A 26496-nucleotide genomic window follows, 5' to 3' on the forward strand; every position below is an offset into this window, starting at 1 on the left:
GAATTTACTTCATTTTATCCTTTCCTTTACAATCATTGTCCTCAAAAAGAAAACAATTAAACGATAGTGAGTTCTAAAGAAAAACTACAAACATAAAACTATACGATTAAAAACATCATTTACTTATTAGTTCCTTACTTCTCCTAAACTTCTTCCCCATCTACCCCTCCCAAAGAAGTGACAGGAAGATAAAAGAAGTTTCTTTTTCTTTTTTTCTTTTCTTTTCTTTTTTTTTTTAGAGAGAAAGCATGTGCAGCAAGGAGATAAACAATCTTAAGCAGGCTCCACGCCCAGCACAAAGCCCAATGTGGGGCTTGATCTCACAACCCTGAGATCATGACCTGACCCTAAATCAAGAGTTGGACACTTAACCAACTGAGCAACTCAGATACCCCAGAAGATGCTTTCTTTAAAAACAAACAACAACAAAAACACCTCAACCATAAAAATTATAATCTTCTTTATTCCTCCAAAGAAGAAACCAGTTAAATTATTCTCAAGCAAAAGAACAAATAAACTCCTAATTTCCTTATCTTTGGAGAGTTAACCCTCTTAACTGACTTGCTCTTAAATGAACTGATGTTCTCCATGGCCTCCATACATCCTGACTGGTGCTCTAGCAAGGTGACTGCTTGTACCAACAGAACACTCTCCAGTGCAAAAGCACTGGAGAGCCAGGGGTGTTTATTCTCAAATAAACTCTGTGTATGCCAGTTGCACCTGCAATTATGAAACTTAAATACTACAAAACTGATGAAATATAAGTGCAAAAAGAAAGAGCTGCTGTTTTCATGAAAACTAAGTTGAATGCTCTGCAAAGACCCAACAAAAGCTGCTCTTAAAAAATGCAATGAAATTGAGTGGAATAACTATAAAAGATTTTTTCCCCAGTTGTAACAGATTCTACACTCAAACTGCTACACAAGTCTTTAAATTCTCTCTGCTTTAAAAAAAAAAAAAAAAAAAAAACAACTAACTAAAGGCTTTGACCTACACCAAAAGACTGGCACGTAAATATACATTAATATGTTTTACATTAAAATAAAATGTTTAAGTTATTCTGTATAATTTTTATCAGTTGGTTCCAATTTGGATAAGAGGAAATGTTTTATCCTTCGGTGATCAATTAGAACACTGAATGAGAACATCAGAAATAATGCTCAACAATTATTATTCCTCATACCATTCTATGGGAAATCCAAAGACACATGATATGAACTTACTCAGATGTATAACCTAAGACCTTTAAAAACCAGAGAAGGGGGGTACCTGGCTAACTCACTCAACAGAGCATGTGACTCTTGATCTCAGGGTGGTGAGTTTGAGCCCCATGTTGGGTGTAGAGATTACTTACAAATAAAATCTTCTAAATAAAAATGAATGAAAAATAAAAACCTGAAGACAACCCTTTAGAAGGTATAATTTGGCTTGAATTTGATATAAATCAAATCTTAGAGATGACTCAACAAACTTCTACACAAGTACTCTAAATGAAGGCAAAGCTGTTTTCTGTTAGCCTTTGAAATACTTTAAATTATTGGGACGCCTGGGTGGCTCAGTTGGTTAAGCAGCTGCCTTCGGCTCAGGTCATGATCCCAGCGTCCTGGGATTGAGTCCCACATCGGGCTCCTTGCTCAGCAGGGAGCCTGCTTCTCCCTCGGCCTCTGCCTGCCATTCTGTCTGCCTGTGCTTGCTCTCTCCCCCCTCTCTCTCTGATAAATAAATAAAATCTTTAAAAAAAAAAACTTTAAATTATTAAAAATATTTAAAACCATTTTTTTAAAAAATGTACTTGCTCTTTGAAAAATTTACCTGAGTCAAGGAAAATAGAAATAACTAAATCACTAGCAAACATAAAACTGAGTATTAATGGATGTTTACCCATCTGAATCAAACTAAATATTCTTCCAATCGCTGTGAAAATATTTTGTTTTTGCCATTATGTTCTAACACAGGCCAATGTAAACAATATAAACAGTAATACTCTAAAAAAAATCCAAAACAATAATACTCTAAACAATTTTATTATTCTAAATAAAATAATATTAAAGAACTGAAGGAAAATATCTTGCCTCTGAATGAACATAAGATATTTTAATCCAAAATAACTTGTCCTCTTGACTTTCGTAATTATAAATTCGATAGCTGAGAAACACAGAGTGACACAGTGCACAAATAAGATACTTCAAAGTACACTTCTAACACATGGTGCTCAATATACTATGAAGATTGTAATTTACTGTGCCCCATTCTTTATTGATATGGGTCAATAATATATGCGGCTAAGAATCTCCTGGGTTAACTCAGTATTTGAGATTCTCCTTTTCATTAAAACAAAATCAGAAATAAACACAAACACATATACACACACAAAACAATGACTGACTAGAACACAACAGAAATATTTTTAAATTACTTTCTAAAGTTAAGTAGTGTCTATGGAGTCTATATTAAACATGCAATATATATCTTTGTAATTGGGGGAAAATGGGAGAATATATTAAATATCCAAGTCATTTATTGACCATAGAGATCAAAATGGGGGTGGAAACAAAGGGAAGGACAACTCTTTCCTCCCTACTCTATCATAAGCCACTTTTTATGATGGATAATGTGGTATGCCTTGGTTGTTATCTGAATGATAAAATGATTAAAATTCACTGAATCAGAGTGAAATAAAAGACTCTATCTACTGTATTTAAATAAACTGGAGAGCTAATAAATGTTTACTGAGCAACTACCATATAACAAATTCACAGATAGCTATTATGGGAATATACAGATAAACACAGCAGAACCTTTCCACTTTGAGAAACTGACAACAAAATGTTACAAGAACACGCAAGAAAGTGAACTCAATTCTGGGTAGGGGAAGGAACAGATAGATATAGGGGAAATCTTAGACTCATGGAAAAGGTTTTAAAAAGTATTTAAGTCTAAAAACAACAAACAGGATTTTAATTATAGGCAAAAATAATCAACCACCTTCACCTCACCATCCTTCTAGTTAACTACGGAAAATGAAAGGAACTCTCTTTAATATGTGGTTCCAAAATGAAGGACCTTAAAATTACTCACTGTTCAAGAAATAACAAAATGAGTTTAAGAGGGGCACCTGGGTGGCTCAGTAGGTTAAGCTGCTGCCTTCGGCTCAGGTCATGATCTCAAGGTCCTGGGATCAAGTCCTGCATCGGGCTCTTTGCTCAGCAGGGAGCCTGCTTCCCTCTCTCTCTCTCTCTCTCTGCCTGCCTCTCCATCTACTTGTGATCTCTCTCTGTCAAATAAATAAATAAAATCTTTAAAAAAAAAAAAGTTTAAGAATGGGTAACAATTACCTAATAAAACTGGGGATACCAAAACTATTGTGATTTTGGTTAGAAACATGAACCATACAGCAGAAAACCATTCAGTTACATAAGACCATCTTAAAATCCATTTAAATCTAATGGTTAAGGCCAAAGCGCGGGAGGGATGAAAAATTAAATTTACTTGTCACATTCTGGACGCAAGTGATAATGTAATGAACTAGCTGCCTATAGGTCAAAACTAATTCTTATGAGGTTATAATGATTTTAAATATATATATATATATATATATATATATGTTTAGGTTATATGTTTAGGTTATATATATGTTCAGGTTATAATGATTTTAAATATATATATGTGTTTAGAGACAAAGAGAACGCCAGAAGCCATTTAATTTTTCAGGAAATACCATTTTCCTACATTTAAAACAAATGATCTACCGGCAAAAGTAATCCTTTAGAAAACTGAATTCCATGATAAAGTAGTCACTTCATTATTTAATGAAGGAGAAGTAGTCTTTTAGTAACATTAAAGCATCTTATAGATTCTTTTATTTTGTTCTTTGCCAAACAGGGCTTTAAAAGATGTTCATCCCAAACTCTGAAAATTACTCAAAATCTTCTTTCAATAAATATATATATATATTTTTTTTAAGATTTTATTTATTTATTTGCCAGAGACAGAGGGAGAGAGAGAGAGCAAGCACAGGCAGACAAAGAGGCAAGCAGAGGCAGAGGGAGAAGCAGGCTCCCTGCCGAGCAAGGAGCCCGATGTGGGACTCAATCCCAGGACCCTGGGATCATGACCTGAGCCGAAGGCAGCTGCTTAACCAACTGAGCCACCCAGGCGTCCCTTCTTTCAATAAATCTTTTTCAGATTTACTGAACATTCCCACCCCTATATATTTAATGAATCAATAAACATCCACAAATTACTTTCCGGTAAGACTGTTTTATGCATAACTAAAATGATGACTTTTAATTCTATGACAAAAATGAGAAATTAGAAATCTATTTATAAAGCACCAAGCAATTCTATAACACCTATTCATTATGTGTACACAACAAACAATAGATTTATTCAATAAAAACTAGTATTCAGATCAAATTATACTTTAAATGTACAATTTTTATTATGTGTGGTAACTGTTCTATAAAGTCACCAAAACAATGACTTAGTGAATACTGAACCACTGCTCCTAAGGAATAACACAGGGCTAGGTTCCTGCAAGCCCTGATCACATTTTTATCAACTAATCTCTATGTAATCTTGTTTTAGATATGTTTCTGTTCAAGGACACCTTACTTAATATAGAATTCACTTATTACTTAATAATAATTTTATTTATTTAATAATACAATTCATTAACACTGACCTCAGAGCCAACAGCACTAATTCATGCCTGAACAAAACTGAATACATACGTTACTTTTTTCTCCATTGGGTGCATCAGAGCCTTTTCGCATTCAGAGCACTAGACAGAGCTTCAGCACTATGGTTAGGGGCTATTTAAAACTGAAATCACCAACAAAAAGCACAAAAATGCAAAAAACAAGGCATTAAATAGAGAACAAAAGAGGACATGTCCTTGCAGTATGAGAGCTGAAAACAAGAAAGCAAGAGTCACCTTATGGGAAAGTTCAAGTCAGAAGACTCAGATTTTTCACCATTCCACGCATGTCCATAAATAATCATGAAACTTTTGTAATGATTTTAGAATTACAAATAAATTTGAGATAGCAGACATTCACAAACACAAAATATGCAAATAACAAGAACTGACAGTACAAAGAAAGCCTAATTAAATAAATCTCATGAGAAATATTTTAGTACTTCAACCCAATTTTATAAATACAAGGGTTTACTTAATGGTCATCAAAGATGGGGAAAAAACTTTATAGCATTATTTTTGAATTATCACACAAAAACACCAGACTGAAGTAATTTATAAGTTTCCAGATAAAGAATAAAGATGGGAAAATGACTTACAATTTACTGCCTAGCAATGCCTCAGTGGCTCAGACAGTTAAGCGTCTGCCTTCAGCTCGGGTCATGACCCCAGAGTCCTGGGATCAAGCCCCGCATCCGGCTCCCTGCTCAGTGAGGGTCTGGTTGTCCCTTTCCCTCTATGTTCTTTCTCTTTCTCAAGTAAATAAAATCTTAAATAATAATAATAATAATAATAAAGAAATAAAATATAAAATGTAAATTATGATAGGAAAATTAAGCTAAAAAGGCATGAAAAGACCATCAGTGTAGACGATTAGAAATTAACACTTAAATATATTCAAGGAAAGTACCTCAGTGAAATAAAAATTGACTTAAAATTCTCTAAATTCTAATTTGTTTAAACTATTATCAAGTATAACTATAATCTGTGTCCAGTTTGCATTTCTACTCTTTATAACAAAATTTAGATACATATTTAAACATCATCTATTCACACTGGTACCTGAGATTTATATTAAAGAAAATGAAAACAGCAAGATACATTAATTAAAACCAGAAGAGAATTTGAGAACAGGGAATGAAATTTTTAAAAAGCCACCAACATCTTTTTTCCTTTTATATTTCAGATGATGTTCACTAGAGCACAGTTTTTGGCAGCAAAAAATAAGAAAAATTTGTCTTTTAATAGAGGAGTGATTTAATCATGGAATAGTATATAGTTTAATACGAAATGAGCTAGAAAATATGTGTGTGTGCATATATATGTATATACATCTCATATACTGTGTGCATGTGTGTATACACGGCCTTCAGTGAAAAAGGAGAAACAAGACAGACAAAGAGAGATGTCTATATTAGGGGGAAAAAAGGCAAGTCACAGAATAGGGTATAAAATAAGATTCCTTCTTGAAAAGCAAGAAATGTTAACTTGTTCATATATGCACACACATTAAATTACTAATGAGAAAGGGACTTCAACACTTTCATTTTTTATAATGAGCATGTGTAAGTTTTATAAGCATAGGTTCTTGACAAGTGTTAAGTTACCTTGTTATATACCTTGTTATAGCTATTTTAAAAATAATACAATGTGATATAAAATTCATATTGTTTGAAAATGATTCCTATAAACTTAACTTATTCAGGTAAATCCTGTTAAATTAAAAACAAACATTTCCACATTCAAAGAATTTCAGTATGTTCTCAAAATTTAACACTAACCAATCCTCCAAGCTGAAATATTTACTGATTTATAACAAGGGTTAGAAAACTTTTTCTGTAAAGGTCAGACAGTAAATATTTTAGGCTTTGCAGACAAACATGGTCTCTACTACATATTATTCTTTCTGTTCTTCTCTTCGGTTTTTTTTGCAACCCTTTGGGAATATAAACAGACAGAGAGACCGCGCGCGCACAAGTTAGCTTATTAGATCATAAAAAACAGACCACAGGCTGAATCTGCCTTGCTGGCCACAGTTCGTCAACCACTAATTTATGATAATAAACCAGCACCTTGACATCTGATATTTAAAATACATCTTGAGGGGCGCCTGGGTGGCTCAGCGGGTTAAAGCCTCTGCCTTCGGCTCAGGTCATGATCTCAGGGTCCTGGGATTGAGCCCCGCATCGGGCTCTCTGCTCAGCAGGGAGCCTGCTTCCTCCTCTCTCTCTGCCTGCCTCTCTGCCTACTTGTGATCTGTCTCTCAAATAAATAAATAAATAAAATCTTTTAAAAAAATAAAATAAAATAAAATACATCTTGACAAAGGTATCAGAAATCACAATAGTCAGTTTTATTCTACATTAAATAAAGCAAGGCAGTATTGGAGAAATTAAAATTACAGGTCAGTTAATACACTTAATTTCTATTAATATCCCAAATATTAATCAAATGATAAAAACACAGTATATAAATATTATATTTATATATTTAAAAATATATATATATATATATATAAATATATATATATATTTTTATATTTTATAAAATATATATATATATATTTAAAAATATATATATATTTAAAAATAATATTATTCAATATTATAAACCATGATCATGTGTGCACCTAAAAGCACACATATCCACTTGAAAAGTCAGCTGAAACTGAAATACTACACATCAAAGCTCAAATCTTTTATAATAATTAAAACCATTAACTCATTTAAATAATCAAAACTAGTCAGTCATTTGTTTTAGATGTCATCAACTCCTGAAAATTAAGTATTGAATTCAGAGGCTGGTAGTATTACTACATTCTACTTTTTTAATTTGTAAAGGTTACTGTAAAATATTAATCAACAATCTAAAATATTACACTTTAATAAAAGTTTATGTTCTTGGAAACTTTTTAATATTTACTGGGTCAACAACCATCACTGGAAACTTGACTCTACTTTTTTCTTTGCCTAAAAGACAGCTTATATTTGATTTTGTTTAAAACTGAAAGATCCTTATTGTAATCTGAATGCTACTTTCAAAGATTTGCACTACTATTCACCATGAATTATAAACTGGGTCAAACTGAGTATCTCCCCACCCCCACACCCAAGTAACCAAATAACCATTATAGAATAATCTTACCTAGACTGGTGGGTTTTATCAGTTCATCCAGTAAATCATAAAATGGTAATTTCTGAAGTTTTATATCCGGATGGACTGGGTGAAGAGCTGATGTAAGATGTGGGAGTTCCAGTTCATGTTTAGGTCCCAGAAGAGAAACAGGGAGTAACGGTGATGATGCAGGGTGACCATCATAAGTGAGTTGTGGAATGGTAGATGGAGACAAAGTTGCTGGCATAGGACTTGAATGAACATTGGGGATGGACAAGTCCGCAGGCGTCATGATTTTCTGGGGGAACCTCCGCCTATAGAGTTCTTTAATTTTCATTTGTACAGCAGGACTGCAGCCAGCCTTTAGCAAATGCAGGGCTTTTGTGAGAAGTTCGTGTTTGCGTCCGTGCTTGTTTCTCCCAGCGTAGCCCAACAGTACTTGGAGTTCAGAAACTCTAAGGCTCATAACCATTTGCTTAGAGACAAAACAAAATGTAAAATGTTAGTATTCCAAGAGTATAATTCACAATATTAAACAATACTTAATTCTAACCCTTTCCCCTCATGGTCTGCTTTAAAGGCCAGCTCAGTTACAATCAATTCTAGTTAGTTCCAGCTTAAAATAAGTAATCGAAAAAATTTTAATATTAATATTCATAAGTTCAGTGACTTCTACCCATGGTTATGAAAAATGTAAGATGAAGTATACACCAGTCATAACCATGTCTCACCTCACTGCCCTATTTCAATGCAACTGTCAGGTATTCATTCATCAAGAGCCTCCTGAGTCATCAAGAGAGAGCTGACTGCTATGCAGATGGCAAAACATAACGATGAGGCTTCAAGAACATTTGTTTTCTTGGGGTAAAAGTATATAAGTATATATGAAACACATAAATGCCTACCTCAAACGTCAGATGCAAGCAGGGTATAAATAACATACTACCAGGTATTACATTCTATGCTGACCCTGGAATTTGTAGGACTTAAAAACTATATATCCTTTTTGACCCCGTATTTACCAAGTATACTTGGTATTTTCATATGGGTGTCACTAAATCTTATTATCTCCACAAGCTATTATCCCCTTCCTTCTTTATACATGAAGAAACTATGTAGTTAAGAAAGGTCAAATAACTTACCTAAGGCCACATAACTACAAAGTCGCAGTCAGGATTCAAATCCAGATATGTAGGATTCTAAAGTCCACACTCTTCACTAAAGCTTTAGGAAAAGGACAGAGCTGGAAACATAATATTGACTCACTCCACTAGCAAGGCCATGCTAAAAAGTATACGAATTCAATCCACATGCCATAATGTGGAAGGTTGTAATTTTAAAAATCTGTTTAGGGGCGCCTGGGTGGCTCAGTGGGTTAAAGCCTCTGCCTTCGGCTCAGGTCATGATTCCAGGGTCCTGGGATGGAGCCCCGCATCGGGCTCTCTGCTCAGCGGGGAGCCTGCTTCCTCCTCCCCCTCTCTCTCTGCCTGCCTCTCTGCCTACTTGTGATCTCTATCTGTCAAGTAAAATAAATTAAAATTAAAAAAAAAAAAATCTGTTTAACTCTTTGTTCCCAAACTTGCTTGGTCACTTTCTCCTTTTTCTCCCATTACTAAGAGACTACCAACAAGAAATGCCCAACTATACCAACCCTCTCATCTTAAAGTGGAAGAAAATGGAATCCAGAGAGAAGAAATGGTTTACCCAAGATCATACAGTATTAACAGCAGAATCCTGACTTGACTGCCACCGACAGGGAGGTGCTAGGGTAGAAGACACATGTAAGCTTACCACTGGCTCTCTATTTCCCCCACTGTTTTATCCCCTCATCTCAGGCCTAATAGCAATACCCAAAAGATAAACTGCCTTTCCTAACTCACTGCCACTACCTGAGAGGCCACCCCACCCGAGCCAATCCTCCGGAAGCTATTTAAAGAGTGCAAACAAAGTAAATTTAAAAATCAAATAGTGAGAAAACAGTGTATAAAGAGCTCTGTATCAAATATAGCTGGCTATCAAACATGTATGTGCCCTTACCCTACTTCTCTGGCCTGAAAAATACTGTTTTCTCAATTTCTAGCTTTTGTCAGCCTTAGTCCAATTAGGCTTGACAATATTAATGACTCTTCTCTCACTACCTTTACTGGTCACTTTGCATACCTTTATTTAGCACTTGTCTTGCTTTTTTTTATAAATTTCTATTTGGACAAGTGAGTCCATGACCAGTTTGAGGTCCTCCAGGGCACATGCCAATGACACCATTATCATCTAACACTAGGGTGACAACAGTAGAAACACATCAAATGACTGGACAATGAATAAAGAAATGAATGAAAGAATGAAATAAACAAGTCACACCAGAATAAAGGGTGGGGTGGAATCTACAATGGTAAGTTATACATATAACTACAATACAAATGCAAATGAACTCCTAAACTCTTATGTTCACTAAAAGGCAAAGAAATACTATAGGCCTTACAAATAAAGCCTCCCCCAAATCCTATAAATGCTTCTCTTTTTTAGATATGATCAGAGATTAATTACTAACTATAATATCAGCAAGCTATCAATTTCTCCCTACTATCCAAAATGTCCTAAGAATACAAGAGTTTTAAAGATTTTTTTTATTACTTATTTTAAAAGGAACTGGGACTTCAACCAAGAAGTACTATAAGTAAGCTTCTGCATTTGGAGAAATAACAGAAATTATGCTTCAAAGATTATCAGTTAAAAGTAAGTTTAGGTTGGGACTGGTCAAATGCACTTCATTTTAAAGAGAACACAGTATAAATTTTAGAAAGAGAACAATGTCTTCCCACTTCAACTGCATTCTCCTAGGTCAAACACAAATAAACTTGAATTCAGTGATTATCACGGCTTTTCCCCAATGAGTTTTTGTCCTGACTCTACGGGTATAAGGATGCAGCACAGATGTATTATTTTATGTTATATGGAAGTACACACTGGCAATTCCCATAAAATAAAACCTCTTGTGTGACAGTCAAAAGAATAAAGTTGATAACATAAGCATAAGTTTTGTTTTTGTTTTTACAGGATTGTCAATTATCATTGACAATTATGCAGCAAGTATTGTCCTCATTCTACAGACAGGAAAACTGAGGCCTACGCAGGTTAAGAAATTTGTTGAATATTATACAACTGCTCCAAATATTATGCTGTTTACACTTCCAATTAGGAAAGAGAAAAACCTTTTAAAAGACTTATTGATTTAACATTCAATATCCGTTTCAAGCACCAAAATTTTGGCTTTAAAAAAATTGGTGGTTCAGGGACGCCTGGGTGGCTCAGTTGGTTAAGTGGCTGCCTTCAGCTCAGGTCATGATCCCAGCATCCTGGGATTGAGTCCCATATCGGGCTCCTTGGTCAGCAGGGAGCCTGCTTCTCCCTCTGCCTCTGCCTGCCTCTCTGCCTGCTTGTGATATCTCTCTCTCTCTGACAAATAAATAAATAAAATCTTTAAAAAAAAAAATGGGTGGTTCAGATAAGAATGCATCTGGATTCAAATTAACTACTGCACCTTAAAATCAGGTTTAGTGAAAGATGGAGTACTATCCACGGCTATAACTGGAGCAGCTGCTGCACACTCTCAAGGACTATAATAAGCATGCAGTATTTTTAAAAAATAAATAAAATGGGACAGGAAACACAAACATCTGAAGCATCACTCAACCGAAAAGTTTCAGAGAAGCATGGAGCAGTCAATTCACAATGCAAAGTGTTGACAACACAGAGGAAAACTAAACACTTATATATGAGATGTTAAAGAGCAATATATTTTAATCCATCATGTGTTTAAAAATCTCCATTTGTTAGCACCACAACAAAATGAATATTTATAACTAAGGATAACATCAACCACTGCTACTACTAGAAATCATTATCTCCTCAAATAGCATTCTGGCGACTATATCCCCAAATGATAGAGTTGTCAGAACCCCAGGAAATTCAGAATGCCTGAGAGATGTATATACACTGTATGGAAAGCATTCTGTGAGGGGCATCTTTTTAAAATTAATTTTTTTAATCAAGCAGACATGCACACAGTTTAAAAAGTCAAATAGTGTGACCAGAAAACAGAGATCCCCTGCCCCACCCCCACTATTCACATTCCTAGGGCAAACTCTTTAAAGTCTTTTTGGCTATTTTTTATGGCACTTTTCACTATATTCTATACAGCAGGTCTATGTGTTCCTAAAATTTTTCCTTCTAGGAAAAAAATGACTTATTGGGCTCTGTGATATCTCTTCCCCCATATCCCCTCACAATTTTTGTTTGAATCAGTTGTCGTTTACATTATTATTACAGCTGTAAATAATATCATGATTACTCTTCCATTCTGTAGAACTTTGGCTTTCCTTAGTTAATCACTGCACCATTTGTGCATTTGCTTTGTTTTCTAGGTAACTACTAATTCATCTGATAAAACTGATAAACTGTAACTGATAAAAGTGTAACTTTTAACATATTCAAATATATCAGGTAAAACTGTTTTCATTTCTTTCTTAAATACATGCCTTCTGGAGCCCTCTATCAGGTTCCAATTTGGACTGCTTGCTCTCTAGACCTGGTACACAACTATGGTCATAGAATTTCCCTTCAACATATCTTTGTAATTTCCCCATCCCTCTTTCCATATTGCATCCCATTTCACTGATCTCACTTTTTCCTTAGTTTTCTCTTTTTAGTATTTTCTCCATTAGCTTCCTAAGAAGGAACTGGAAGCTACATTTTTAATTCTTTAGGTAGTCCAAAAATATATCCATTTACCCATACTTAATAACTGAGTTTGGCTCAGTATTTGAATTCTAGACAGGAAAGCATGTTTTGTCAGAATTTTAACAGCCTTTCCTCACTGTCTTCTGGCTTCCAGTGTTGCTGTTAAGAAGCCTGGCATCATCCTGATCCCCAATCCTTCACAGTCGCCTGTGTATCCCCCTAAGGGAGCGTATATAGAAGTTTCTTGGGGCGCCTGCATGGTTCAGTCAGTGAATTGTCTGCCTTGGGCTGAGGTCATGATCTCAGGGTCCTGGGATCCAGCTCTGCAGCAGGCTCTGTGCTCTGCAGGGAGTCTGCTTCTCCTCCCTCTGCTCATGCTCCCGCACTCGCTCGCTCGCATTCTCTCTCTTATAAATAAATAAAAGCTTTAAAAAAAAAAAAAAAGCTTCTTCCTACTGCTTTGCAATTTTACAGTGTTGCATCTTAGGGCTGGGTTGGTTTTCTGTGGGGTTTTGTTTTTGCTTTAATTGTATGAACCTGGTAACTGCTGTCTTTTAAATTTAGAGATGCACATTTCTTGTGTGCCTATTATTCAGGTACTGGTCTTAGACCGATTGTCCAATTTTCCTTTACTCTATCTTTTCTCTTCTCTTGCATTTTACATCTCCTGCATTTCGCTGTTTCCTGAGAGATTTCCTCAACTTGATCTTCTAACGTTTCTACTAAAATTTTCATTCCCATAAGCTCTGTTCTGTTTGTTACATACCTTTTTTTCTTTTCTTTTCCCCCTACATCTTGCTTTTAGTTTTCATGAACGGAGTATCTTACTTCCTCTCTGATGATATATATAAATTGGGTATTTGGTGGTGTTATTGTCTTCCGCTGTCTGCAGCGTCTCTGCAACCTCTGGATTCTTTTTCACTACCTGCTTCGGTCTCTGCCTTTCCCACTTATGTTTTCTTCAAATGACAAGGGATTTCTGGCTGTACATTTACATTTAAAATATATTAAAAAATACTTTAAAAACATGATCAAATGATCTGTGTGAGTGAGCAGATTGGGGTACTTCATTCTAGGATGATCAGGCAGGAATTTGGCTATTTTGAGGATTCCTTTTTTCCTTTTTACTAATTACTTTTGAAAGAGGAATCCTCCAATGTTATGCTTTGGCAGTATGACCAGCTTCTAGTGTTCTCAGGATAATGGGGAGAGAGAAGAGGGAGGTCTTCACCATTCAGAAATTAGACATTTCAATTTAATCCCCCTTTCAGATATGTAAAATTTTACACACATGCACACACGTACACATGCGCACACACCTGTGTGTGCGTGTGTGTGTATGAAAACAACTATGCCAACCACAGGGGCAGGAACCACACTTTGAGAAAGATAAATACAGACAATAGTCAAGCAGTATCAACAAGTACTACAGACAAGAGTGCTTTCTGCAATTAAACAAAATGTGCCAGTATTACTGTTCTTTATTTATGACCTTACATTAAAGGTCATACCTAAATTGTGAATTAAGAATTAGGTCCTTCCTGCTGAGCAACATAATTACTTTCATTCACACATCCCACTGCAGTACTTTAGAGGATTAGTCATAATAAAGCAGACTCTATATTATGACTATCTGGTATCAATTTATAACCAACAGTAAACCAAAATGAATTCTGAACATAGACAAATTGGGCATTTAACAACGTCATAATATTTCATTTATACTTTTACTTTCTATCCATAACAGCAATCATCAAAAATTCTATAACTGCATACATTAAAGCCTGTACAACAAAAATATTTTATTATTTTTAAAGTCAGATGCTTCATCAATGAAATGACTTCTGCATCATTTCTAATATCTCCATTTGAAATAGTTAATAAGCAGCTGTTAGATTAGTAATTTGTCACTACTCAGTTCAACCAGAAAACCTAGTTAGTTTCTACAAAAGGAGCAAGTCAGGTTGGTTATCTCTATAATCTCATTAAACCCAATTTCTCATTTTTTAATTTATTTCACAATATAAGATAACTGAAAAGTGACCTTTAGAGCCTACTCCCCTAGTCGATCTTCTCTGTCTTTTCCTGGTCTCTATTTCATCATACCAGCTGCATTTAGTCATACATAATGACAAAATACGGAGATCCCACTCTCCTTTATGCAGAGTATAAACCTAGGACTGTTAAATTAGTGCACCATGGCTTCAATTTGTGACAGATGACTTAAACACCATAACCATTTACAACTACTACATTTCATGAAACATCTGGATGTGTCCTTCAAAAGGCTCCTTTCAGATGATAACTTGGATATTAAAAATAACAAACCTAACTCAGAACATTTTAAAATTTGGACAAAATACTTTTTCTAATAAAAAAGTTTAGAGTGTAAAATTCTAACACACTGCCAAACTTCTTATGCAGAGGTAGGAAAATATTACTTTTATTTGAGTAAAAGGCTGTTCTGCACACAGATGTTCAATAAATGCTTTCTGGATCAGTGCACAGCCCCTAAATGAGTATGAAGAGAAAGGGAATAGAGGGACATTGAACACATACAGAGAAGCTAGTCTTCAGAGACGGACATACATAATCATCATATTAATTTGATTCTCAAAAGTCACTGAACACCTACTATGTGCTAGGTACATATAAAACATAATATGGTACCAGTACACAAAGAATTTGGATTCCAGTACCAACTTGACCACTGAATTACTGAAACACAATCTTTCACAGGGTCTGCTTCCTCACATCAAAAAATGAGACATTAACTAGAGGTTCCCAAAGGCTCCTTAAAATTTCAAAGCTCTACAATGCTATAACTCTATTAAATGAAATCTTTCTTCTCATTCTTCTACCCTTCCATTGTTAAGGAAATACAAACAATCTGTAAAGTCAGTGAATCTAGGTTCCTAAGATTTTCAATCAAAATTTTAAGTGTCGGGGCACCTGGGTGGCTCAGTGGGTTAAAGCCTCTGCCTTCGGCTCAGGTCATGATCTTAGGGTCCTAGGATCAAGCTCCGAATCGGGCTCTCTGCTCAGCGGGGAGCCTGCTTGCCTTCCTCTCTCTCTCTGTCTGCCTCTCTGCCTACTTGTGATCTCTGTCAAATAAATAAAATCTTAAAAAAAAAAAAAAAAAAGTTTAAGTGTCATTTACCTGGGCTGACAGAATAAAAATAATGATAAATCCAATATAAGTTACATGTTTATAATATGCCAACCATATACCAATTATAGTAAACATGATTACACAAAAAGACACATGATTACCCAAAAGACACACCATTGTTATTCCCACTGCATGGATAAGAAAACCAATGCAAAACCTGAAGTCAAACACTAAGTGATGGAGACAGAGCTCGAATGTGACCTGACTCCAGAGCCTAAGCTCATAAACACTAACCAAGAGAAGTGTCTTATCACAACTCTCAGCCAGAGCAGAATATGTGTTACTCTAGGACGGGGGCCACTAAATGTCATGAGGAATTTAGACTACACAGAGTAAACAAGCGTATTTTGAGGCAGTGAAATGTGATAAAAATAGTGTTTAAGGCAATCCAAGTAGCTACCTGTAGGACAAATGAAACAAAAGATATTAAGAAATTTAAGATTTCTAGCAAAAACATATGGCAACAAGAATTATTTATCTACATATAGGGGAAGCAGGAAATGCAACGGTCAACGTAAAGGAGACAGAACCAAGAAATACTGCAAAGAAAACTGCTGATCACACGCAATATTCTAGCTACAGATGCCTCGTTTCACAATTAGTACCGTACGTGATCATGAGAACAACTACCATTCACTTTTCAAATAAAACTTAGCATTTAAATATAATAAGCAGGGCTTGATGAAATTTTAATTCTATTGAATTATGAAAGATTGCGGATTCTCTTCCAAACTCTCCCAACCAAAAACAAGCAAAACACTGCATGTGCAACTGGGAGACACCGTCTCATCTAATTTTAAGTTTCAGACAAGACAAGAAGCTATGAAAGAAACAGTATACTCTATCTGAGAGAAAGTTAAGACACTTAAAAGAAAGAAAAGTCAAGTATGAACAAAACAAAAAGTGAAGGGGAAAAACACATTCTATAACTAAACAGAAAGTCTTTAAATCATAGCCGTCTGAGTCCCAGAAAAGAGATTAGGTGAAGCCCTAGAGGGAAATTATCAAGGGAACAATTTCCGAGTAACAGGTGTAACCCACACAAGGTTACAGAGCTAGGAAGTAATGCAGTCCAATTCAAAAGTCAGATGCCAAAGTCCACACAACTCTCCAAAGTACTGACAATGATAGATACTATTAAATATAACTGAAAATGATGGTTTTGGAAATAGGAGATTCACAACATCAAATAAAACTTTGGAAATCTTCTTGTCCAACACTACATCTAATATATGAAGCTTTACTGTAACCTCCTTAATTGATAGTCTCCCAGCTTCTGCTGAAACTCTTCTAAGACTTCACAACCTACTCTTTTTTTTTTTTTTTAAGATTTTATTTATTGGGACGCCTGGGTGGCGCAGTTGGTTGGACGACTGCCTTCGGCTCAGGGCGTGATCCTGGAGTCCCGGGATCGAGTCCCACATCAGGCTCCCAGCTCCATGGGGAGTCTGCTTCGCTCTCTGACCTTCTCCTCGCTCATGCTCTCTCTCACACTCTCTCTCTCTCAAATAAATAAATAAAATCTTAAAAAAAAAAAAAAAAGATTTTTATTTATTTATTTATTTGACAGACAGAGATCACAAGCAGGCAGAGAGGCAGGCAGAGAGAGAGGAGGAAGCAGGTTCCCTGCTGAGCAGAGAGCCTGATGCGGGCCTCGATCCCAGGACCCTGGGACCATGACCTGAGCCGAAGGCAGAGGCTTTAACCCACTGAGCCACCCAGGCGCCCCTTCACAACCTAATCTTAAAGTGACCTATCTTACTGAAAAGCTCTATGAATCCAAACCCAAAGGTTCTAAAATTTTGTCTATTTTTGTCTGTTCTTTAAATGTGTTAAGACGCCTCTTTTCCTTCAACAGGCTTGTTTTCTAGACCCCTTCCCATCCTGATCACTGTTCTCTGGAGCATTTAACAGTCCACTGTACTCAGAGTGAGTGAAATAATCCAGATAGTGGCCTAATCTTGAATACTGCAGTATTACCACCTCTCTTATTATGAACACAGTCCAAATAAGGCATTCGCGATTTAGGGCTAATTGGTTTGTTTTACCTGTGCAGGGGGAAGGATGTGGTATGTGTTATGTTTTTGTTTCAGCAATGAGGGGGAGGTGCATCCACATCATACAGTTGTTCATACTAAGCTTGAAGTGAACTAAAACCTTTAACTGATTTTTTATGTGAACTGCTTTTAGGTTCAAATTCTTCATGCTTTATTACAAATTTTTTTAAAGATTTTATTTATTTATTTGGCAGACAGAGAGAGAGCTCAAGCAGGGGGAGCAGCAGGCTCCCTACCGAGCAGGGAGCCCGATGTGGGGCTTGATCCCAGGGGTGAAGGCAGATGCTTAACTGACTGAGCCACCCAGGTGCCCCTTACAAATTTTTTTTTTAAATTTAAAAGTAGAACTTTATATTAGGTTCTATTAAACTTCACTTTTTTTTTTCCAGTTCATCACTCCAGCCTTTCAAAACCCCTCTGGAGAAGTACACTCTCCACCCTCTACTGCAGCACATATATGGTATTATAAATTGCTTATTTTCTGATCTATGTCCTCCCCTAGATTTTAAGCTTTTCAAGGACAAGGACTTATCTCCATATCACCTATGCTAGGTATAGTACCTGACACTTGGTAACTGCCCAGGAGGTGATGACAAACTAACTCCCTTTGATTCTGTAATCTAACATATTCTTCCCAGGCCACCTACAAAATCAGAAATATTCATACAGGTCATCCTTAAAACTTGGGATATAACAGAGTCAAGACTACGGGAACTTGTTTGTGGCACATCGTGAGATGCCTCTTCAGAATACAATAAAGTTTAAGATTACACATAGCACTGCTCAACTACTTAGGATGCAGATGACTATTTTTCCCCAATATTCCCTAATCTTAATATACCCTATCTGGGATGCCCAAGAAAAATAATTAAAGCTATCAGCTATCGTATTTCAATCCCGATTTACAGACTTGCTTTTCGGAGAAAAATAAGCTTAGTTAAGATGTACACACATTTTCTAAAAGCCTTTTCGGGGGGGGGGGGCGTGTTCTGAGGGTTAAGCATCTTTCTTTGGCTCAGGTCATGATCCCAGGTCCTGGGATCTAGCCAACAAAGGCCTTCCTGCTCAGTGGGGAGTCTACTTTTCCCTCTCCCTCTGCACCTGCCCCCCCTTCTCTCTCTCTCAAATTAAAAAAAAAAAAAATCATTGGGGGTAAAAAAGAAAGCCTTGAGAATGGGATGCCTGGCTGGCTCAGTCAAAACAAGTGGCTCTTGATCTTGGGGTCATGAGTTCAAGCCATGGTGGGTGTAGAGATTACTTAAACAAATAGTTTTAGAAAAAGTAAAAAATAAAATAAAAGCCCTGGAGATGATTTCTCAAAAACTACGGAGAAATATTAAAAAGAAAAAATAGGCTGCAGGAAAAAATGTTGTTCAGGTCTTACAGTGACAATTTGCCTAAGGTTTGAGTGGAGAAGGGGGACAGAGAGAGAAGCTTACTTAAGCAGGTTCCATGCCCAGTGCCTGACATGGGGCTCAACCTCATGACCCTGAGATCATGAACAGAAGTGAAATCAAGAGTCAGACACTTAACCAACTGAGGCACCCCAAAATTTACTTATTTTGACAAAGTGAGTTGCCTAGACATCACCAATCAAAATCCCAAAATAAAACATAACTATGATGCAATCTGACTGGGCTTCATGTTAAAGAGCTTTAATTTAAACAAAAGGATACTCCAAATCAGCATTTTCCAAACTAGGTTCATAGTGTTAATGGGTATTCAGAGAAATAGAGTTCTATGGCAAAACAAGTTGAAGAAATTCAAGATTCTTTAATTCCCCACCATGCCCTCCTTTCTCAAGTCATATTTGAACACATTAAAAGTTCCAAGAAGTCCAACAGAAATGTTAATGCTGCATTTAACGTTTTGCAAATTTACTTAGCCACAAAACCTTCCTTACTACTGTTGTTTATCTATAAACATCTCATTTCTTAGCACTTCACAAAAGAAATTCAGAACAAATTACAGGATATTCAAGTTGTCTAGGAGTTCCATTTTATGCTTGTTGTTACAGAAGAATTATTAAAAGCTTCCCCTTTCCACTCTTAAAAGTTCCCCAGTATGGACGATAAATTATCTAGCCATAGAGTTAATACTCCAAAACTAAATATGAGTTATAAAACAAGTGCTACCTTTACCAAATGTTAAATTAACATGGCCATGTTACTGCATGCAGTTAAAATGTTACGTAGATGATGATTAATCTCAAACCATTTTCCCAAACTTCATGAAGAATTCTCCGCTAGCAATCTTACATGTATTTCCAAAATATTCTGGACTAATAAATTCTTGCTAACTGAACTCACAAACCAAACAGATTTAGACAGTGTAATTGCAAGATTTCAAAGAGTCCATTATATAAAATTGTAAGGAAAGATGCTATCTTAAAAACATTAAAGCAGTCTGTAAAAGATGTTTAAAGTTTTGAAAGATATATATTTTTTAAAGATTTTATTTATTTATTTGACAGAGGGAGAGAGATCACAAGTAGGCAGAGAGGCAGGCATAGAGAGAGGAGGAAGCAGGCTCCCCACTGAGCAGAGAGCCCGATGTGGGGCTCGATCCCAGGACCCTGGGATCATAACCTGAGCTGAAGGCAGAGGCTTAACCCACTGAGCCACCCAGGTGCCCCTTAAAAGATATTTTAAAAAATTTTTCCAGGTCTTAACTATGAGAATTCCTCTCTATTCCTGACCCTGTTTTCACTCAGACCAGTCTTTCTGGATGACCTCATCCATCTCATGACTTCAAAATGCCATCTCTAAGTTGTTAACTCCCAAATCCACTTCTTCAATGTCCCACACGTACTCAACATGTCCAAACCTAAAACATCAAATTTCTCAAACCTTCCATCCACCTCACCAGTTGTCCAAGCCAGAAACTTCCCCACCACCTTCTCCTTCACCTATGTGTTTTTACCAAGTCATACCAATCCTACCACCTTAAAATATCTAAGTCACTATTACCACTTTTCTTTTTGTTGCTTTTGCCTTTGGATTCTTTTATTGCTCAAAAAAGCTTTGTATTTTTTGTTTTTTAATCTGGCTTCCTGACTCTGCACTTGCATTTTCAACACTTTCACAACAATTTTCTGCTCCCCCATAAGGAAAGCGTGCTTGATTGTGTTGAGAACACACTGTACACACAGACACACCAAAGCCCCTGCTGACAGGTTTTTTTTTTTTTTTTTAAGATTTTATTTATTTGATGGGGGGAAAGGGCGCAGATCACAAGTAGGCAGAGGGAAAGGGAGAAGCAAGCCCCCTGCTCAGCAGAGAGCCCAATGCGGGGCTTGCATGACCTGAGCCAAAGGCAAATGCTTAACTGACTGAGCCACCCAGGCACCTTTGTTTTTGTTTTAGACAACCTTAAAAGGACTTTAGGTCTCACAGCATGAACTTCTCTAAGTCGACCTGGGCATACACTAATGCAAATTTCCGTGCTAGAAGGGTAAACAATTCTATGACCAGGGGTTCAGGACGGCCTAGTTTTGTTAGAGGCTATATTGTAGGACAGCCTGCAGTGGAATGTCAAACGCTGGACCACCTTTGGATGCCGTCCCCCCAAAGAACCCTATTTACCACTTTAACTCAAGACTACTGATATCTCTGTTCTACCAATCTCTGATATTATCCCCTCCAAGCAATTCTCCACACTAGTGATCTTTCTAAAATGTAAGTCTGATCATGTCATTCTCATGCTTAAACCCTGCAATGATCATCCACTGCACTCAACTGAGGCCAAACATCCTAGCATGGTCTAAAATATACTTCGCGATCCAGTCTCAGCCACTGCCACTAACCCCCTTAACCAGCTCCCCATCATCTGGTTCTTGTATATACATGCTCTTTTTTCAGCAAGTCATTCTTCTCCCTCTCTCATCCCAACCTTTTTCTAGCTAACTTCAACTCATTCGGGTATCAGATTAGATGTCATCACCTTTGGGATACTTTCTTCAGTCGACCCTTAACATTAGTAAATTTACCCTCCTACATGCTCCACAAATTAACCCAATACAGAGAGCCTTATGCTATATGTAGAGAAGTCCTGTTTACTGGTCTATTCTCTATCAAACTCTAAGCTGTCTATACAGACTGTGTCTTTCTTGTTGTCAATAAATAAAAGTGAATAATGATGGTCTGACATCTGTCTTAATTACATGAACCATACTGGTAGTGTGAACCTATTAGAAATATACACATTACCTCCCTAAAATAAAAACATTATATAATTCTGCCCAATGCCCAGTCAGTATATTACTGGTATCCAAACAATAGATTACTTAGTTTGGATGGCTAAGTTAAAGAATTTTGTTCTTAATCCTACACAGAACAAAAAGTTTGTGTGTGTGTGTGTGTGTGTATAATCAAAAAGTCAAAAAGTCAATGTAATTGAAGAGCAAGTGAACTGAAAAGGGAAATTAAAATAGGAGACCAATTTAGACATTGTTGATTAACACCAAAATGATACTATGAGAATGAAATAATAAGAGTGGTGGTTGAAAAGAAAAGAAAAACTAACATTAAGAAAGATGTGACAAGACTTGTATGTGGAGGGATTTTGTAGTTCAGAAGATTCAGGAAACAGAGAAGCCTTCCTTGAGTACCCAAACCAGGTCAGGTCTCCTTGTTAAATGTGCTTACTCTGTCCCTTTCCTTTATAGAACTTACTACAGTTTCAGAATCATAATTTCAATGGGAAAAGTTCTGATAACAATCTATCTCTAACTTTCCAGAATTTGCATTGCTGTCCTATGTGTATCTCCACATGAATCTACTGGGTGTTCCATAAAATACACCTCCATGTTTTTTTCTCCACATTACCTTTGTTCCTGTTATTCCCTCTGCTTGAAATTACCTTCCTATGATCAACTATCAACTATCCTTTAAGACCCAATCTGAAATAAGCTTAACCAGAAGTGACCTCTTCCCCTTATGAATACTTTGTTAACTATTCATATGGTTACTCCTTTATGTTGCTTTCCACTGTAGTTGTTCTAGACATTTCTCTCCTCCACATGAAAGAGGCAAACTTCTTGAGGTCAGGTATGGGGCAAAGGCAGAGGTAGGTGTGGAGAGGCTGAATAGACTGCAACTCTAAGCACAAAAAACAGCTGAAGAGAAAGCATCAGAAAACCAATGAAAATCCACTCCCTCTCCCAAAGGATTCTTATACTGGGTTCTACAAAGACCCCTAGAGATGTCTTCCCTTCTAATTCTCATACTACTTACTGGTCATATTATTTCTAGAAAATCACTGCCCAAAAGAAAGATAATATAAGCTCCAAATTCAAGCTACACATGTAATTTTTTTAAAGCCTTCATTTTTTTAAAGATTTTATTAATTTATTTGACAGACAGAGATCATAAGTAGGCAGAGAGACAGGCAGAGAGAGAGGGGGAAGCAGGCTCCCCGCCGAGCAGAGAGCCCGATGTGGGGGCTCGATCGCAGGACCGTGGGATCATGACCTGAGCTGAAGGCAGAGGCTTTAACCCGCTGAGCCAGCCAGGCGCCCCTACACATGTAATTTTAAATTTTCTACTAACTATACTTTTATTTTCTTTAAGTTTTTATTTATTATTTGAGAGAGATAGAAAGAAACAGCATGAGCAGAGAGAGGGAGGAGAAGCAGACTCCTTGCTGGGCAGCGAGCACGATGCAGCCGCTTAACTGAGCCACCCAGGCGCCATCTAACTGTACTTTTTAAAAGTAAAAGAAACAGGGGGGCGCCTGGGTGGCTCAGTGGGTTCAAGCCTCTGCTTTCGGCTCAGGTCATGGTCCTAGGGTCCTGGGATCGAGCCCCGCATTGGGCTCTCTGCTCAGCAGGGAGCCTGCTTCCTCCTCTCTCTCTCTGCCTGCCTCTCTGCCTGCTTGTGATCTCATCTATCAAATAAATAAATAAAATCTTTGAAAAAATAAAATAAAAAATAAAAAGTAAAAGAAACAGGTAAAATCAATAATATATTTTACCTAAGCCAATATATCCAAAATATTATCATTCCAACATGTAATCAATACAAAAATTATTAATGAGATATTTTCATCCCCTTCTCACACTACGTCCTCAAAATCCATTACATATTTGCACTTCCAGTATGCCTCAATTCGGACCAGTCACACATTTCAAACACCCAATAGCAACATATGACCACTGGCTACCAAACTGGATAGTGCAGCTCCAGAACAATATCCCTGTCATTCGCTGAAGGTTTTATCATCTGCCTCAGCTATTCACACTCCACCCCAATACCCTTGGCTGTATTTCTTAATTTTTTATCGTTACTCTCCACCCTCAGCCACTCACTCCCGTAGCCACACCGTGGACCTTTCTAAACCCACACTACTTCCAAAATCACTAATTCAAACACTGAATCTTCCAACTACCACCTCCTATTCTTGCTTACATACCTCCACTGCAATAATTCAACATCATAAATATCTACCACTATCCATCTGCCCCCTTATATCCAGCTTAGACACATTCCATGGTCCATCATTAAACTTGTCTCTGCAAAATTCTCTTCCCCATCTCTGCCTGGCACATTCAACTGATTCCAACTTTACAACATAGGCAGGCAGAAGAATGCATGCACACAGGCAAACAGATGTTATTATACATCTATAATCGTCGATTTCTTTTTTTTTTTAAGATTATTTATTTATTTATTTGACAGAGAGAGAGAGAGAGAGAGAGAGAGAGAGATCACAAGTAAGTATGCAGAGAGGCAGGCAGAGAGAGAGGGGGAAGCAGATTCCCTGCTGAGCAGAGAGCCCGACTCAGGGGCTCAATCCCAGGAGCCTGAGACCATGAGACCATGACCTGAGCCGAAGGCAGAGGCTTAACCCACTGAGCCACCCAGGCGTCCTATAATCGTCGATTTCAATGGACACAGGCATCCCACTAAATTTTCCAGTAAGCTAGTAATCAAACTTCCCATGATAATTACTTTAATCTATTCCTTGCTCCTCCCACATCTCTTCCCTCCAAAAACTACCTTTAATAAGCATACATAAAGCAAATGACTATTCAACTTTTTATATCAAAGCATTCAAAATTATTATCTGTTATTAAAAGAAAAAAAAAAAAGGTTCAGAGGTGCCTGGGTGGCTCAGTTGGTTGAGCCTCAGACTTTAGGTTTGGGCTCAGGCCATGATCTCAGGGTCCTGGGAGGGGGCCCACATCCTGCTCCATAGAGTTTGCTTCTCTCCCTCTACTGCTCCCCTACCCAATGCTTGTGCACTCACACACTCTCTCCCTCTCTTTCTCTCTCTTTAAAATAAATAAATAAACTTAAAAAAAAAAAAAAACCCTCCAAAATTTAAAAACACCATTTCTTGCTAACTACAAAAATATGTTCTTTATAAAAATTCATATATAGAAAGGTGCAGGAGAATCAGGTTTTTTTTTTTTTTTTGAATCAAGGTATTTTTTATGTACTTAACTGGAATACTAGAATATAAGTTTCACAAGGGCCAAGACCCAAATCTATTTCACTTCCAAATAACGACTGAGCATCTAACACAGTTATCTGACACGTAAACCAGCTCTCATTTTTACTGATGGAATGAGATCCTTGCTTTAACCAACTGAGATATGAAAGGCCAAATTTGAAAGAGGTTAAGGGAAGAAAAGGGGAGAGTGCTTATTTGTTTCCAAGGTTTAGCACAGAATATATATAGCCCAGTAAAGAAATAATTATACTTTACATGAAACTTTTTAAAAATGTATCAAACAAAATAATGAAAAAATATATTAAGTATAACACAAACTTTAATGGCTTATGCTTCTACAAAAAGCTAGACTTTTCTCACCACTTCAATTAAACTTCCTCATGGGTTACAGGATGAACACATATAAATCTAAGCACTTTTCAAAACTTAACCAAGTGTCAATCACTGTGGTAATTACTTAAGACCCTTTGTCTTCCCCAAAAATCAACAGACATAATTGCTAGATTCTATGGGCATATACATTTACCACAGTTATGCATGTTTTCAAAATGAGGTCTCTAAACTTTCCTCTCCACCTCCACCTATGGAGTCTTCCTCTTCAAAAAGCTGTACCAAATCTAGGAAATTTATAAGACTATGATATATAATTAGATGGTTTAATTAGAAGCAACAGCTTAAAAACAACCTTACAAGTAAATAATATACATAACTAATATTTCATCATCAGTTTTGACTTTAAAATACAAATTACGTAAAAGGAACTAGAAAGGAATAGGATGAGGGAGCACCAAAAAAAGCCTCAAAGTTTTGGAATACTCTATTAAGTTGGACGTTTTGTTCATCTTCTACAAGTTATACATTCCTCAAAGTTATACATATTATTTTGTATATACATTTTCTTTTTTTTTATTTTTTTTATTTTTTTTTTTTAAAGATTTTATTTATTTATTTGAGAGAGATAGACAGTGAGAGAGAGCATGAGCGAGGAGAAGGTCAGAGAGCGAAGCAGACTTCCCATGGAGCTGGGAGCCTGATGTGGGACTCGATCCCGGGACTCCAGGATCACGCCCTGAGCCGGAGGCAGTCGTCCAACCAACTGCGCCACCCAGGCGTCCCATGTATATACATTTTCTTAAAGCAACTAGCTTTCTCTCAGAAAAGAACACAATTTCTATTATCACTAAATATAAATCTTCATTCAATATTAGCAACTATTTAAGAATGGTTATCATATATTAATACAGTTCATATTATGAGCTTCA

At 36.6% G+C, this 26496-nt stretch overlaps 1 protein-coding gene across 1 annotated transcript in view; it reads right to left on the reverse strand.

Moving 5' to 3' along the window:
- PIAS1 (protein inhibitor of activated STAT 1) overlaps positions 1-26496 on the reverse strand; it is a 119480-nt gene that overhangs the window by 77207 nt on the left and 15777 nt on the right. Inside the window, exon 2 of the mRNA XM_044231254.1 lies at positions 7844-8288. Coding sequence (XP_044087189.1) covers positions 7844-8288 — 445 coding nt within the window. The remainder of the gene's footprint in view (positions 1-7843; positions 8289-26496) is intronic.

This window comes from Neovison vison, chromosome 13 (genome assembly GCF_020171115.1).
Source record: "Neovison vison isolate M4711 chromosome 13, ASM_NN_V1, whole genome shotgun sequence".
In the NCBI taxonomy this organism is placed as follows: domain Eukaryota; kingdom Metazoa; phylum Chordata; class Mammalia; order Carnivora; family Mustelidae; genus Neogale; species Neogale vison.